The 15,871-nt window shown below is 43.6% G+C and overlaps 1 protein-coding gene across 4 annotated transcripts in view; it reads right to left on the bottom strand.

The window, feature by feature from the left end:
• Nucleotides 1–15,871, bottom strand: part of ctnnd2a (catenin (cadherin-associated protein), delta 2a) — a 283,916-nt gene that overhangs the window by 16,361 nt on the left and 251,684 nt on the right. For all 4 annotated transcript variants that reach the window (XM_086305983.1, XM_086305978.1, XM_086305982.1 and 1 more), the window contains exon 22: nt 10,316–10,442. In XM_086305983.1, coding sequence (XP_086162109.1) covers nt 10,316–10,442 — 127 coding nt within the window. The remainder of the gene's footprint in view (nt 1–10,315; nt 10,443–15,871) is intronic.

Genomic DNA, 15,871 nt, shown 5'->3' with positions numbered 1-15,871 from the left:
CTACGTAGCTAAGATGATTAATGATTTAACTGTTGTACATGGATTGATGATGATTTATGGTTTGCATTGTTACCTAGACATGCAGAAGAATATACTTGTTTACCGGTAAACTGAATTGAACTTGATGTGCTAATGGACATTTTTCTGACCTACAGGTCAGGTTTTTTTTTCCCTCTTTGAATTGATCTTCTTCATATTGAAGTGGCGAGCCGGTAGGACCATTCTTTCTTTTCCCCCACTTAGCCGTCTTTGGATTACGGACATATTTCCCCCTTGTATGAAGCTGGACCCTAAGGAGGAATACCTTAAAAGTGAACTTTAAAAAGAAAAGGACCAAAAAAAAAAAAAGGACTCTTAGCAAAAGGACTCTTGCACAGAAAAATCACAGCACTGATTTATTATTTAATTGTGGACATTTACGTTGTGTGTTGTGTTAATTATTTTGTTCCATTTCCCCTTTCCCCTATTTATTCAATATATTTTTGGTACAAGACATTGCAGTTTTTGGTCTCATCATTCACACCATCTGGGCTCCATAAAGAACTATTTCCTCTGCGCGTCAGTCAGTAAATTCATCCATTGACATAAACTAGTCCTTAAATAACTTAGCGTTACACGTGGCGAACCAGCCAGGAGCCTGATGGGTGAATGAGTGGGCTTTTTTTGTGTTATTTGATGTAATTTGATATTCAGTATTTTCTGTGGTTTTGATAAGGTCCGCGACAAGAAAAAATGAAGTTTATTCAGGAAAGTGGGGTCAATGTTGCACATTCTGTCATTGTTTCTGGTGCCACGAACACTGAGAAAGATGAGGAAATTCTTGATTATTTGAAACAATATGGTCGTATAAAAACGGTTATTTTCGTGGATGACGCAAATAGTGTTTTTTACAAAAACCTGATCGTTGAATATTGTGATAGTTCTGCGTTAACTGCTCTTAATACGGTTTTCCCATATACTCATCAGTCAAAGAATCACTCGGCTTTGACTTTTTGTGTAAGATCGCTTGCCGCAGAATGCACAGCCACAGGAGGAGTCAGGACCCCTGCAGATTACCTCGGGGAGCTCAAGCAACTTGCACGCCGCAGCGGCAGGGATTTTCCAGATATTCTGCGGGAAATGATGGGACAAATTAGTGAGCATCTGGAAGGAATCGAACAAGACAGTGACTTAGAGGGAGCCTCAGTCCAAATTGTGGAGCCTGCATCATCTCTGCCTGGCCAGCAGGGGTCGTTGTCTGGACACTCCACAATCCCTGAGACAGCTACCAGCAATCCCTCACCTGACCAACAAGGGTCACTGCCACATCCACAAAGATTTTCACTGTCACAGACTGAAATGAACCCCCCAGAAATACAAAAAGTAGTGGTGGAGCATGTTGTAAAAACAGACACCGTACCTGCATTCAGACTTCGTCCTTTCTCTGGGAAGATCCCCAAACCAGCCAACGAAACAGATTATGAGACCTGGAGATCTCACATTGAACTGCTGTTAGCAGATCCAAATTTGGCACCTCTACAGATCACTCGTCGCATCCTTGAAAGTTTGCTACCTCCAGCAGCAGATGTTGTGAAAGGGCTGGGCTCAAACACAATTCCATCCATCTATTTAAAAGTGTTGGATTCTGCTTTTGCTTTAGTACAAGATGGTGAAGAGTTGTTTGCTCAATTCCTGAATACGTTACAGGACCCGGGTGAGAAACCCTCTGCTTTTTTGCAACGTTTACAACTCACATTGAACACTGTGATGAAAAGAGGTGGTATCTTGTCTTCAGACTTCAACAAACATTTACTCAAGCAGTTTTGTCGAGGATGCTGGGATAGCGATATCCTAAACAAACTACAGTTGGAGAACTTGAGGAGCGATCCCCCATATTTTGCAGAGCTCCTCCTACTGCTTCGAACTGAGGAGGGTAGACAGCTGGCCAAGGAGAATCTCATGAAGAAGCACCTAACTGCATCCAAGCCTCGTGCCGCTGTTCATTCGCAGAGCACATGTGCTTGTAGCCATTCAGACACCAAGGCTATTAATGAGCTGAAGCAACAGATGCAGAAACTGCAGAGTCAAATGGCTGCTCTTCTCTCACAGAAATCTCAATTCTCCAAGCCAGCACCACCTCAACTCAGATCAGCACAACCAAGACCCTGCAGCAGTGCAACCAGTTCCCGGCCTAGAGCAGGCTACTGCTTTAAATGTGGAGAGGATGGGCACATGTCAGCAGGATGCGCCAACCCTCCGAACCCGACACTGGTTCTGAAAAAGAAGAAACAACTTGAAAAAAGACAGCAGGCTTGGGACAGCAATCACAAATCGTCAAACTAGAGGCAGTCTCTGTGGAGGGACAGACGGAGGCTGCAGTCGACCCATGTCCCAGTTACAAGCAGGATGGACATTCCATCACATTGCCTAAAGGACTCATTGGAACCAGAAGCACAGCACAGGTCACGATTGGAGGAACTGTATTCAACTGCCTGTTAGACACTGGGTCTCAGGTAACCACCATCTCTCACTCCTTCCACCATGATTATCTTTCTGACCATGAAATACAACCTCTGAAAAATCTCCTGGAGATAGAAGGCCAAGCTGTTCCATACCTTGGTTATGTGGAGCTGAACGTCACTTTCCCTCCCGACTTCTTGGGTTCCACCACAGCTGTTGACACACTTGCCCTGGTAGTTCCTGATGTCCAATCAGCTCAACAGCCGTCAATACTGATTGGTACGAACACTCTGGACTTGGCATATGAGAAAGCATTCTCAGACCAACAACCCTCCATTCCAGCGCCACATGGATACAGAGCGGTGCTGAAAATCCTTGAGCAACGATACAGACTGGCCAACAGTAACCATCACGGAATCATCAAGCTGCACACTGACGGACCACAGACCATCCCAGCTGGAAAAACTGTTGCCTTGGAGGGGTTAATTTGCGGACGCTGCCTCCAGGCCGAGAAGGCTGTGTTGGTGGAACATCCGACTTCGTCACCTCTGCCAGGTGGCTTAATGGTCCCGTCTTGTGTCATGGATTTCCCTTCTCACCAGCCATACCACTTACCTGTGGTAATCTGCAACCAGTCTGATCATGATGTAACCCTCCCAGCCAAAGCCATCATTGCGGAGATCAGTGCCATTCAGTCTATTCAGTGTCAGGAAAGGAGTCATGACAGTATGCCTCCTAACCCTGTGACCTCTGGGTTCAACTTCAACTTTGGTAACTCCCCCTTAACACCGGAATGGAAGAGTCGTATTACTGAGAAGTTAAACGCCCTCCATGATGTCTTTGCAAAACACGACCTTGACTTTGGGAAAACCAACAAAGTGAAACATCAGATCAAGCTCTCTGACCCTACTCCCTTCAAACAGCGCCCAAGACCAATCCATCCTCAAGATCTGGATGCGGTGCGCCAACACCTGAAGGAGCTGGTTGACTCTGGGGTCATCAGAGAGTCAGAGTCACCTTTTGCATCACCCATTGTCGTGGTGCGAAAGAAGAATGGGAGTGTGCGGCTCTGCATTGATTACCGGAAACTAAATCTGCAGACCATCAAAGATGCATATGCATTGCCAAAGTTGGAGGATACTTTTACAGCTCTCTCTGGATCAGAATGGTTTTCAGTCCTTGACCTTAAATCTGGTTATTATCAGATTGAAATGGAGGAGGAAGACAAGAGCAAAACAGCATTTGTATGTCCACTTGGATTCTATGAGTTCAACAGAATGCCCCAGGGAGTCACAAACGCACCCAGTACCTTCCAACGACTAATGGAAAAGTGCATGGGAGAAATGAACTTGAAAGAAGTCTTGGTCTTCATTGACGACTTGATTATTTTTGCACCAACGCTTGAAGAGCATGAGAGGAGACTACTGAAAGTCCTTCACCGTCTGAAGGAATTTGGACTCAAGCTCTCAGTTGAAAAGTGCATGTTTTTCCAGAAATCCGTTAAATACCTGGGGCATGTTGTGTCAAAGGATGGTGTGCAGACAGATCCAGATAAAATCGAGACACTTAAGTCCTGGCCGATTCCAAAGAATCTTAAAGAACTTCGCTCTTTCCTGGGTTTCGCAGGATATTACCGTAGGTTCATCCAAGGCTACTCTAACATCGTTAAACCTTTGCATGACCTTACTGCTGGATATCCTCCATCACAGCGGAAACTCAGAGCCACCTTCAAGCGAGAGCAATATTTGGATCCTAAGGAACCACTTGCCAGTCGCTGGACTCCTGCATGTCAACAAGCCTTTGACACAATTATCAAAAAACTCACGACAGCACCAGTACTTGCTTTCGCCGATCCCCAGAAGCCTTACCTTCTCCATACAGATGCTAGTTCTACTGGGCTAGGAGCTATTCTGTACCAGGAGCAACAAGGACAAAACCAGGTGATTGCTTATGCGAGTCGGGGTCTGTCGAGGTGTGAGTCCAAATATCCAGCTCACAAACTGGAATTTCTGGCTCTCAAGTGGGCTGTTACGGAGAAGTTTCATGACTATCTCTACGGCACCAACTTCACTGTCATTACTGACAGCAACCCACTCACCTATCTACTTACCTCTGCTAAATTAGATGCCACCAGTTACCGTTGGCTCTCTGCCCTTTCTACATTTTCATTCAAAATCATGTACAGATCTGGTAGGCAAAATCCAGATGCTGATGCTCTCTCTCGCAGGCCACATGGAGAACTCTCCAATGACCAGATGTCCCAAAAGGAGAGGGAGAGAATTCTCCGATTTGCCCAACATCATCTGGATCAGTCTTCCTCAATTTCCATCGATCAACACACAGTCAAGGCCCTTTGTGACCGGCAGCTCGTTTATAGTACGGCTGAAAAGATGTCCACCACCGCACTCATCCAGTCACTAACTGCCCATGCCGACAGTTTGCCTGACAGCTTCGTCAACGACACTCAGTTTGCACCTCCTGTTGTTCCTCAGCTGACGAATGCTGAAATCGCTGAGAGACAGAGGGAAGACCAGACCCTGAGGCATGTCATATTGCTGCTAGAGACTGGGGAAAGCCCACCTCCCGTCTTGCGGGATGAACTCCCAGAACTGCCCCTTCTACTCCGAGACCAACATCGCCTGGAGCTCCAAAACGCCATTCTCGTGAGGAGGAGGCAAGTTGGGGACCAGCTCTATCACCAGTTAGTGTTACCTCAGAAATTTCGGGCTGAAGTACTGTCAGAACTGCATGACCAGATGGGTCATTTGGGCATCGAACGTACTCTTGACCTCGTACGTCGAAGATTCTACTGGCCAAAAATGGCCAATGATGTGTGGAATAAAGTGAAGACATGTGAGAGATGCACCAAACGAAAAGCCTTACCTGAAAGAGCGGCACCCCTGGTGAACATTCGAAGTTATCGACCTCTGGAACTGGTTTGCATGGACTTTTTATCACTGGAACCCGACAGGAGCAGAACCAAAGACATCCTGGTAATAACAGATCACTTTACCAAGTACGCTGTCGCTGTCCCCACTCCAAACCAAAAAGCAAAGACTGTCGCCAAATGTCTCTGGGACAGTTTTCTGGTTCATTATGGTATCCCAGAAAAGCTCCATAGTGATCAAGGACGAGACTTTGAGTCACGCACAATAAAAGAACTCTGCAAAATGGCTGGAATTCACAAAATAAGAACTACACCATACCATCCACGAGGAAATCCAGTCGAGCGCTTTAACAGAACACTCCTGAATATGCTCGGAACACTCACCACAGAAGAGAAAACTCACTGGAAAGATTTTGTTAAGCCCTTGGTCCACGCATACAACTGCACCCGGAGTGATGTTACTGGCTACTCACCCTATGAGCTCATGTTTGGTCGACAACCTCGCCTCCCGATTGACCTGGTCTTTGGACTGCCTGTGGACGGCAATCAACTGACTCATTCGCAATATGTCCAGAACCTGAAGTCAAATCTAGAAAAGAGCTATAAAATTGCCATTGGCAATGCGGAGAAGCTCATGGAAAGAAACAAGAGCCGTTTCGACCAACATATCACCCCCTCTGAACTGGACGTTGGTGACAGGGTGCTGGTACGTAATGTGAAACTCCGAGGCAAACACAAAATCGCAGACAAATGGGAACCAGACATCTATGTGGTGGTAAAAAGAGCAGAAAATCTTCCAGTGTACACTGTCCGACCGGAGAACAAATCCAAACCGATTCGTACTCTACACAGAGATCTCCTATTACCATGTGGATTTTTGCCGCATTCCACTCGAACCAACCGAACAACTGTAAAACCAACCAGGAAGCAGTCATTCAACCCTTCTGATGAGGACTGTGCACAACCTCAGTCAGACGATGAGGATGAAATGATACCGCATCAATGGTATGATCCTGTATCAGAGCCTCTGCAATTCACCACTGTCCACAATCTGCCAGAACCGTCATCCGCCGTTCCAGCCACTGAACCTTTACCATCTGATACACCAGTCTGTGAACCTGCTACGCTCCCTTTGCCTCCTCTTGAGCCAGCAGAGAGCGAAACCCCTGACTCAGAAACCCCTGTCAAGGAGGAAGCTCCTGATACTGTGGAATCAGAGGACAGTCTGTCCTCTGCTGAACCTACCAATGTTGAATTGCGGACTGAGTCCAGTATGTCCTCTGCTGCTGATCTACCATCTACCTCTGACACCTCCAGCTCTGAACTAGAACCTCTGAGAACATCAACTCGGACCAGGAAACCTCCGGACCGGTTACAATACTCTACGCTTGGTCAGCCCATCTTGAAGAGTATTCAGGCACTAGTCCATGGCTTAACCACTGCCTTTACTCATGCACTGGAGGATGAAGAGGACCATCTGCTTACTGCCACTGAACAACCTGTCATCCGGACCCAACCACCATGTACAGGGACGTACATGAGATTGAGGGGGGAACCTGTAACCCATATCAACTACTCCCTGTCACATGACCCACGTCAGCTGATTTGAGGTCCCTCTTCTGATTGGCTCCTTCCATGTCGCGGAAACTCTGAAAACCGGCTGTGGAGGGATACTTCCGGGTTCGACTCCTGCTGTGGCTGTGAGCTTATGGCATTTAGAACGGTGTTGGAAAACAAAGCGTTTTCTCCCCTCAATTCATCTTTAAACTTTAAACTCAGCGGTAAGTGTCCTTAATATCTTTCAACCTTTGGTTGTCAGTAACCAGCCGATCGTTTTCGCGATTAAAAAATGACTTTGTGCGGCAGCGCTCCCACCGCAAGCAGAACTCCGGTTCAAAAACCGCTGTTTTTGAACACTTTCTTTACTTAAGCATTTTTATGGGCTTACTTTGAAACAAAGTGCGATTGAATGATTATTGTTATGTGTTGCCTTGAATTCGGCTATGCTGTCTGTTAGACAGTTGTTTTCCTTTATTGTTGTTTTTGTATTGTTTGTAGCGAACGCTACTGGAATGTATAGATTAAGCTACGTAGCTAAGATGATTAATGATTTAACTGTTGTACATGGATTGATGATGATTTATGGTTTGCATTGTTACCTAGACATGCAGAAGAATATACTTGTTTACCGGTAAACTGAATTGAACTTGATGTGCTAATGGACATTTTTCTGACCTACAGGTCAGGTTTTTTTTTCCCTCTTTGAATTGATCTTCTTCATATTGAAGTGGCGAGCCGGTAGGACCATTCTTTCTTTTCCCCCACTTAGCCGTCTTTGGATTACGGACATATTTCCCCCTTGTATGAAGCTGGACCCTAAGGAGGAATACCTTAAAAGTGAACTTTAAAAAGAAAAGGACCAAAAAAAAAAAAAGGACTCTTAGCAAAAGGACTCTTGCACAGACAAATCACAGCACTGATTTATTATTTAATTGTGGACATTTACGTTGTGTGTTGTGTTAATTATTTTGTTCCATTTCCCCTTTCCCCTATTTATTCAATATATTTTTGGTACAAGACATTGCAGTTTTTGGTCTCATCATTCACACCATCTGGGCTCCATAAAGAACTATTTCCTCTGCGCGTCAGTCAGTAAATTCATCCATTGACATAAACTAGTCCTTAAATAACTTGCAGCACACACAGACACACACACACATGGTGGAAGTCACCATTCTCAGTCCAATGAGCCATCGGGTAGAAACGCTTTTCATGCTTCTGAATAAAAAGAAAAGCAGATGTAGCCTACTCCAAAAATTAGTGCATAATTGTCTTTGTTCTCTTTGGTTGTTCTATACCACGATTAAAGGTTAGAGAAGAGCAACCTAGGGATGAAAACACTTGTGAATATGACTAGCAAATGAAATAAAGGCTTTTAAAGTGATTTTTGGAGAGCCATTGAATTAAAATTCATCTATTTGAATACTAAAGGATGCCCGTTTTTCATCTCGGCTGTTCAATGTTTGACATAAAAAGCAAAGGCGCATTGTACCCTCTTATCTGTTCCCCAGCCTTTTCTGCATTTTGACAAGACATTGTATTACACACGTACACGCGCAAGCACAGAAACGGCTGTGAAGAAGGCACATAAACATAATCACTTTGGCTGTGGTGAGCCACGTTTTTATAATGTTTTAACACATTTCATTTTTAATTTTATCATCCAATACCTCTGTAGCAGATTCCATTAAAGTAGCAGCTCAAACCTTTTACAGAAACCTCCAGAGACAGTGCCATCGCTGCTGGTTACCTAGGGGACCTGGCTTGTAAATGCTCGATATGACAGACAAATTCTATCAGTGCAGAACACAGCAGGACCCTGTGGGGGCCATGACACATGCAAAGGTCTCTCTCTCCTTCTCTTGCAGCCTCTAACCTCCCCTTCTCTTTCATAGTCGTACTACTCTCTTCTCACATCAACTCTTTCACTCCTCTTCTCCCAGCGTACTTGCATACCATCATTACTCCTTCTGCTTTGATCCATCTCTAAGGAGTCGGACTGCAGTCTGGAGTGTATGCAGAGGAGAGATATAGGAGCATGTGGGTGTGTGTTAGTGTGTGTCTCTGTGTTTGAGAGCACACTGAGGTGGCCTGTAAAGAGTGAGAGATCAGAGGGAGAGGTGAGAAGAAAGCAGGATTACGGCAAAGAGGAGGAGGAGAGTGAAACGGGTGAATGAGAAGGGGTGGACAAGCTCAAAGGCAAAGGGGGAGGCATTGTGTGTAGACAGAGGAGGAGCAGAAGAGAAAGATGGGAGTCATGGCTCAATTTACCCCTGCTGATCCACTGTACAACAGACATCCACAAATTTCTCTATGCACTATAATCTCAAAACTTCTTATTTTCAATGTCGCTGGCTAAAGTCAAATCCCCAGCCTTCTTCACTTCCTCCTCCCTGCATTAACCATCCCTCAATCCCTAATTCTTCTTGCCTTCTTGCTTTTTCTCTCTCTATCTCCCTCCGTGTTTATCTCATCCCTCCTTCTTTTCCTCCTCACACACAAAAACACACATTTTATTTCTCTCTCTCACTCCCACTGTCTTCCTCTCTTAGCAGGGTCCTTGAAGACCTCTCTAAGCCAGGAGGAAGGAAAAGTACTTTTCTGCCTCATCAGCTTGCTAAGCCCAGTGTGGTGAAAGAACAGCTAAAGGCTCTTGAACCACCGATGCTAACAGCTAATGCTAATGTGCCCTTTGCAAAGCATGAAGGCCAGTGGGCTCAAGCTATGGGCTAATGATAATCATATTTTGTAGCATAAGCCTGTAATGCTATGAGCTATTTAGCGGTGGTATAATGACTGATCGCATCCGCAAATGTTAATGTAGATGACTAATGTCTAAATTAGATTCTCTGTGTACTGTACCACAGATGTAACCCTTTATTCAACTGATTTTCTGTAACCACTTGTCAAAAGAGTAAAATTCAGTAAAGCCTTAAATTTTAATATATGCTTGTTTTTACAAACAAAATCCTGCCTTATTTTGATAATCATACCAAGTCTTTAAAGACAATTTATACCAACTGGAAAAGATGCTGACTGCTTTCTTAAAAATTCAAGTGCAGCTTGCAGGCTTAAAGAAATAAAGAAAATAAAATTATTAATAAAATATTATTTGCTATAACCTTGGCTTGAATATTGTTTCCCCAATTATTTAGCTGACTGCCTGTGATAAAAGAAAGACAAAAAGAAACAAAACAAACTGTATTTCAGTATTTTTTTGTTTCAGAAAACAAAGATTTTTTCAGTTTGATGATGTGCACCATCACAAGACCCATACCCTGTTTGGCCATGAGATATTTAACTAACCACACAACTAAGTGAAACATTTTTTACATATGAGGTCTTAATCTTGGCTGTTAAGAGATACACAAGAATGAATGAAAACACGTATGCATAGCATCTGTATAGGGAGTGCCACGGGTTTCTCACCAGAGCGGTTATTTGGAGATGTCCTGACAGGAGAGACCGAGGGAGTTCGCGAGGAAGAATAGGGCCTCTGCCGGTCTCTTTCTATTGTTGAGGCAGAGCCCACAAAGTGATACTGGGAGTAGCCATCCTGTAAAACAAAACAAGGAAGAAGCTTGTTATCACCTGTGATAAGTAACTGCACAAATACATAATCTTACTGTCATCAATTATTATAGCAATTACATATTTTAAAAACGAAGATTTTTTAAAATCATCCATCCATCAATCCACTTTCTGCCGCTTGTCTGGGTACAGGTTGCAGGGGCAGCAGCTTAGACTGCCAAGGAGGCATCCTAGCCAGATGTTACCTCAACTGGCTCCTTTCAGTAGCACCAGCTCTCTTTTGAGTCTCTAATGATGTCTGAGCTCATATCGTCACCCAAAGTAAGCCATTTTTGGTTGCCTACATCCACAAACTCCTTCTTTTGGTCATTACCCAGAGCTTGTGGCCTTAGGTGGGAACATAGATTGAGCGGTAAAGCTACAGCTTCACTCTCAAACTCAGCTCTCTCTTTATCACAGGAGACCTATGATGTCCGCACCAGTCTGTCAGATATTAGAATTATTAGATTTTTTTACTGATCAATCATCAAAACCTCCTATTACACGATACAATGTCACCATGTAAAAGACTGATCTTTTAGGAATATGTATTTTTGTAATGCACCAAAGAATGATGATCCATTAGTCTTAAACTCTGAAAGGCCCAAACAGATTTGCAGCTTCTAGTGGATGAAAGGATAAGAACTGTTATTAGAGTTAGCGATACAACAGCGCCAGTTTGATTACCACGCAGCAGGAAGTGGCACTTCAACAACGGCTATATGACACAGCATGTCTGAATTACATTTTTACTGATGTGCTTTAGAAATAAACCCCTCCATGTACTCATACAAGTAACACTTTAAAAGCACAGAGTGGTTTGAGGACTATATTTGTCATGGTCCTGGGTCGTTGACCCAGCGTTTTGCGTTTTTTCTGATCTGTATTAGTTAGGGTTAACCTGAAGTTTGGTGTATTGTCAGCCCTACCTGTGTCTGTCCTTGGTGCTCTGTTCATGTCCCCGTGTTGTGTTGTACATCAGTCTGTTTCCTGTTTTATTTTGAAGGCTCGTGTTCTGGATTTCCTGTTCTGTTCTGAAGGTCTGTGTCTGTTGTTATTGTGTTCAGCTTGTCTCCTCCGGTCCCCAGGTGTATTAGGTTCAGCTGTTCTTCCCTCCTGTGTGTGATTACCTGATTACCTTGTGTGTGTATATTTAGTGGGTGTCGGTCTGTGTTCGTTGTCGGCTCGTCTGCGTTCATCCATGTATCACTGCGTTAATCTACATTCATCTGCGTTCTATGGTGTTCCTGTCTCTGCGTCTCTCTGCCCCGCACCCCTTTGTATGGTCCCAGGTTTGTCACTTAGTTTCTCCCAGTTTAGGTTTCCGTTTGTAATTACTCGTGCTTCATTGCCTGTTTTTGCCACTACCACCCTGTAAATAAAACGTCACTCGTATCATCAGTTTGCTGCATTTTGGGTCCTCCTTTTCCTCCACACCACACGGCTCCCTCCGCCAGCCGTGACAATATTAGGAGCAACGAGTAACAAGCGGAAGAAACACAAACTAACGTGACCACGATCCAGCGATCTAGCAGAAAGAAAAAGGGTCACACTGACTGTGAAATGTTCAAGAGAAAACAAGTTTGTTTTTTTGATATTTTTGACAGGCCAAAAAAAGAAAAATCAATAATTTGTGACTTGCTGAAATTGTTCAAATTGATTCACTAAAAGAAAAATCTCTGTAAATACATTTACAGAGCCAACTGTATTTAAATATTGTCCTTATTGAGATTATTATCGTGTAGTAGGTAATTGAAACATTATTCTGGACACTGGTGGACACTGACAAACACACTGCATGTACAAGTGAGCTTACAGCCATGCGCATGCAACAAATGAACACGCTTGCCTCAATTCTGAGCTTAGTAAATAACCCACTCCCTTCGTAGAAAAATTAATACAACTAACAACTCCAAGCATAATTACTGCCAAGCAAATGACTTTGTATCAGCATTAGTTTAGTAGTCATTGGAGCAAAGCCCTTTTCATAAAAATGGATTATGAGAGTCAACAACAATCACAGAGCTGGAACCAAATTCAATTTAGCATTAAGATAATTGGGTACCTCTAAAAGCAAAGCACAAGCAGATAATAAAAGATATCGGAGGCATGTTCCATCATAGCGTTACTGTCTGGGGGCCTAAGCTGAGCAGTGGGAAACTGGTGAAAAAGTGATGACTGAGAGTACATAGGAGAGGTGAATCACTCCAGTTGCAATGATGCTGGAGAGGAGGACACGGAGAGGAGGAGAATGAGAGACGAAGGAGATGGGGCAGAAAGAGAAGAAGGTGAGATAGACAGAGGACTAGCTGAGGGAGACAAAAGATGGCAAAAAGTAATGAGCGAGGAGGAGGAGGAGGTGGGAGATTGCCAGAGAGAGTAATGACAGCAGAGCAAAGATAGCGTGAGGAGGGGAGAGGTAACACGGAGGAGAGGTACGGATGGAGAAGTACAGACACCAGCCAGAGAAAGCAAGAACTAGACTGGATTGAACGCAGTCCCATGTCCTCCCTTGACTCTCATTTCCTGGCAGAGTGCTGAGAACTAATAGAAAGCTGGATCCTCTGACACACAGCAGTTCAAAGGTAGCTCATTTCTAGTCTCCACCATTCCTCCCACCCTCATATTCACTTCATCTATTTATCCACCATCCCTTCAGTATTCTCACTCACCTTGTTTCACATTCACGTTGCACCTTCCCACCTCCCCCCATCCCAACAAATCTCATTACATCCAATGTTACCTCCTTATGGTACATTGGAATGCCTGCTGTCAAACTGTCATGCTGCTCAAATGAACAGAGTCACTGAATATTGAACGATAAATGTATTTTACAGAGTGATGTACAAAGAGTGCTGCCTGGAGATGTAGCTCAGAAATGGGGCCCAGGAATGATTGGGGCAGGGGGTGGTGGCTTAAGGGCTTCCCCAAGCAAAATGAGCCATAGTCAAACTTTACAACAATGACTGAAATCAGAGATAAAGAATATAACATATACAAAAATGTATGGGTGTATTCACATTTGGTGTCTTTCTACATAGAGTAATAACTTTATATTTTGCCATAATTTTATTCCACTCGTTCCCTTAAGAGTAAAAGATTAAATCATTATTTTCTGCACTGACTTTACTTTATATTCTGTATGAACCTCTTCAAGCTTTTCATTGACTTTCGAATATTTATGGTCTGAAATAGTCAGACTCGCAATTCTCCTTATATAAGGCAGACAAATTCGATACTTTGTAAGAAGAATTTCATATGTAAATAAATAAAAAAATTTGTGATTTTTTATTATCGATTGGTAGAGGATTAGTTTGTGCTGTGTATAACCAATAAATATTAAACCCAGATTAAAATTTAATCAAGGACCAAATCACACAGTGTCTGAAGGTCTGGACGGTATTTATTCTGTACCCTGTATCCATGGTCCAGCGTTTGTTTCGTGTCAGCGTGTGCTGTGAAACTTCACACTTACATTCACATTTATCATTCCTGGTCTTTCTGGCTCTCACCTATTCTCCTCAACATACTTGTTTTTTCTTCTCTTTTCCACCCACCTTGTCTTTCTCTCTCACAAGCTCTATACTCCAAGCACCCCTTTTCAACTCCTACTGTAAGAATGAGAGGAGAAAAAAAAAAGAGGATTGGTTGCCAGGCAACCGGTCTGCCTGTTGCTCTCAGCATCACTGGATGGTTAGCTGAAGGTCGCAGGACTGAGAGGTAAAAAGTGATTATTGCCCCAACAAATGAAGAGAGTGTGCGCGTGGGTATGGCGGCACTTTGTGAAATTGTAAAACGTTGCACACGACGAGTGGAGGGGGCCCTCCGGTCACATCAACCACTGAACATTGAACGTTTTCAGTCCTTTAATCCATGCCTCTTTCTCACTCATTTCAAGCTCCAATTTTAATATTTGCAATTATCACCACCTCCCTCTTGAGCCATCTGTCCTCTCAGGAGCAATGTGCCCCTCGACCTTTGCATCCCTCATACTGGTTACTGGTGGTGTTGCTGATTTAGCAGCTGACCTTTATACTATGGTTGCATTGATTGCAAAGAGCCCAGAATGTTGCGAGTGCTGCAACTCTGCCTCCCTATCTTCCCAAAATACTGTTGTTAGGCTGTCTGAGGGTAAAGGCTATCTTAACATCCCTCCATCTCCTTTCTGTGTTTCTCTCCCTGTCTGTGTCTGACTGTGGGAAAAATCAGATGAAACAGAGTCAGCTTCTGAGGCCTGAGCTTGTTTGATATTCAATGATGTTTTTAAATATCCACCTCCTTCTCTCTGTCTTTCTCAGTTGTGTAGTTGATCTTTCCACAAGTATAGCAGTGGATGATTTCATTTTTTCAAAATAAAAGTAGTGGAGTGGAACCCTTAGAGCTCTCTATCAGATTAATTCATTTTATTTGCAGTAACATCCTGAACATTCGGGGCTCACTGATCATGCACAAGACTAGGCTGAGCAATCACTGACCTTACACACACACACACACACACTTCATTTACATCACTTCTCACTTACGTCACATCACATCCACATAGTGAATTACACATCCCCGGAGCATATTGTAAAACTGTCACACGTGTAACAAACACAGCATCTCTCTGACCCTGAACTCAATCTGTCAAACATGTGTGCATCTGCCTTGGTGATTTGTGCGTGTTTGCGATATTTATATGTGATATGTGGGCATGCCTGTGTGTGTGTGTGTGTGTGTGTGTGTGTGTGTGGGAGAGAGAGAGAGAGAACATGTCTGATTAAGTACCCTAGACAGATCATTTATCAAGAAATGAGGCACAGCAACCCAGCAGAAGTTATGCACTGAACAGGGACATAACAAAGTGTAACAGTGTGAATATGAAATTTAGAATTTACCTTGTGTGTCTGTGTGTCTTTGTGCCAGAAACAGAAGGGTGTATATGTTTGTGTAAATGAGTCAGAATTTGATCTCTCCGGTCCTATTAAGAATGGGTTTATTTACAAAGTGACCATGTTTCAGTCGCTTGCTTTCTCTGGAAATCCCCAGTTGAACAGTGCTGCACATTTGTTGTTTACTTAAAAGATGACCTGTGGCTACACTCCAAGAACTGTAGATGAAACGCTACATGCGCAGCAACACAAACACACACACCGAATGAGGACACATCCTGTCAAATAGTCCAAATAAACTCTGGTAAAAGTAGAGTTTTACTGCACTCTGGAGAGTATTATACATGATTTATCCTCAAGTCAGTGCTAGTGTTGGTACAAACAGATTTTGACTTTGGTTTATTAATGACTGCTGCGCAGCAGATCTTTCAAATCATCTCAGATGCTGTATTCATATTGAGTTACTGTTTATTCATAGGCTTGCAGCATTTCGCTTTACTGTGCTCAAACACTGCGGGGCAGCCCTGCACCCCCCCACTCCGTT

This window comes from Aulonocara sp. 'chitande type north' Nkhata Bay, linkage group LG9 (genome assembly GCF_057382095.1).
Source record: "Aulonocara sp. 'chitande type north' Nkhata Bay isolate Kocher_YH1m ecotype deep benthic linkage group LG9, A_spYH_male_GT1.1, whole genome shotgun sequence".
Classification (NCBI taxonomy): Eukaryota; Metazoa; Chordata; class Actinopteri; order Cichliformes; family Cichlidae; genus Aulonocara; species Aulonocara sp. 'chitande type north' Nkhata Bay.
Note: the sequence above shows the minus strand (reverse complement) of the source record. Positions and strands in the feature narration are given on the sequence as shown.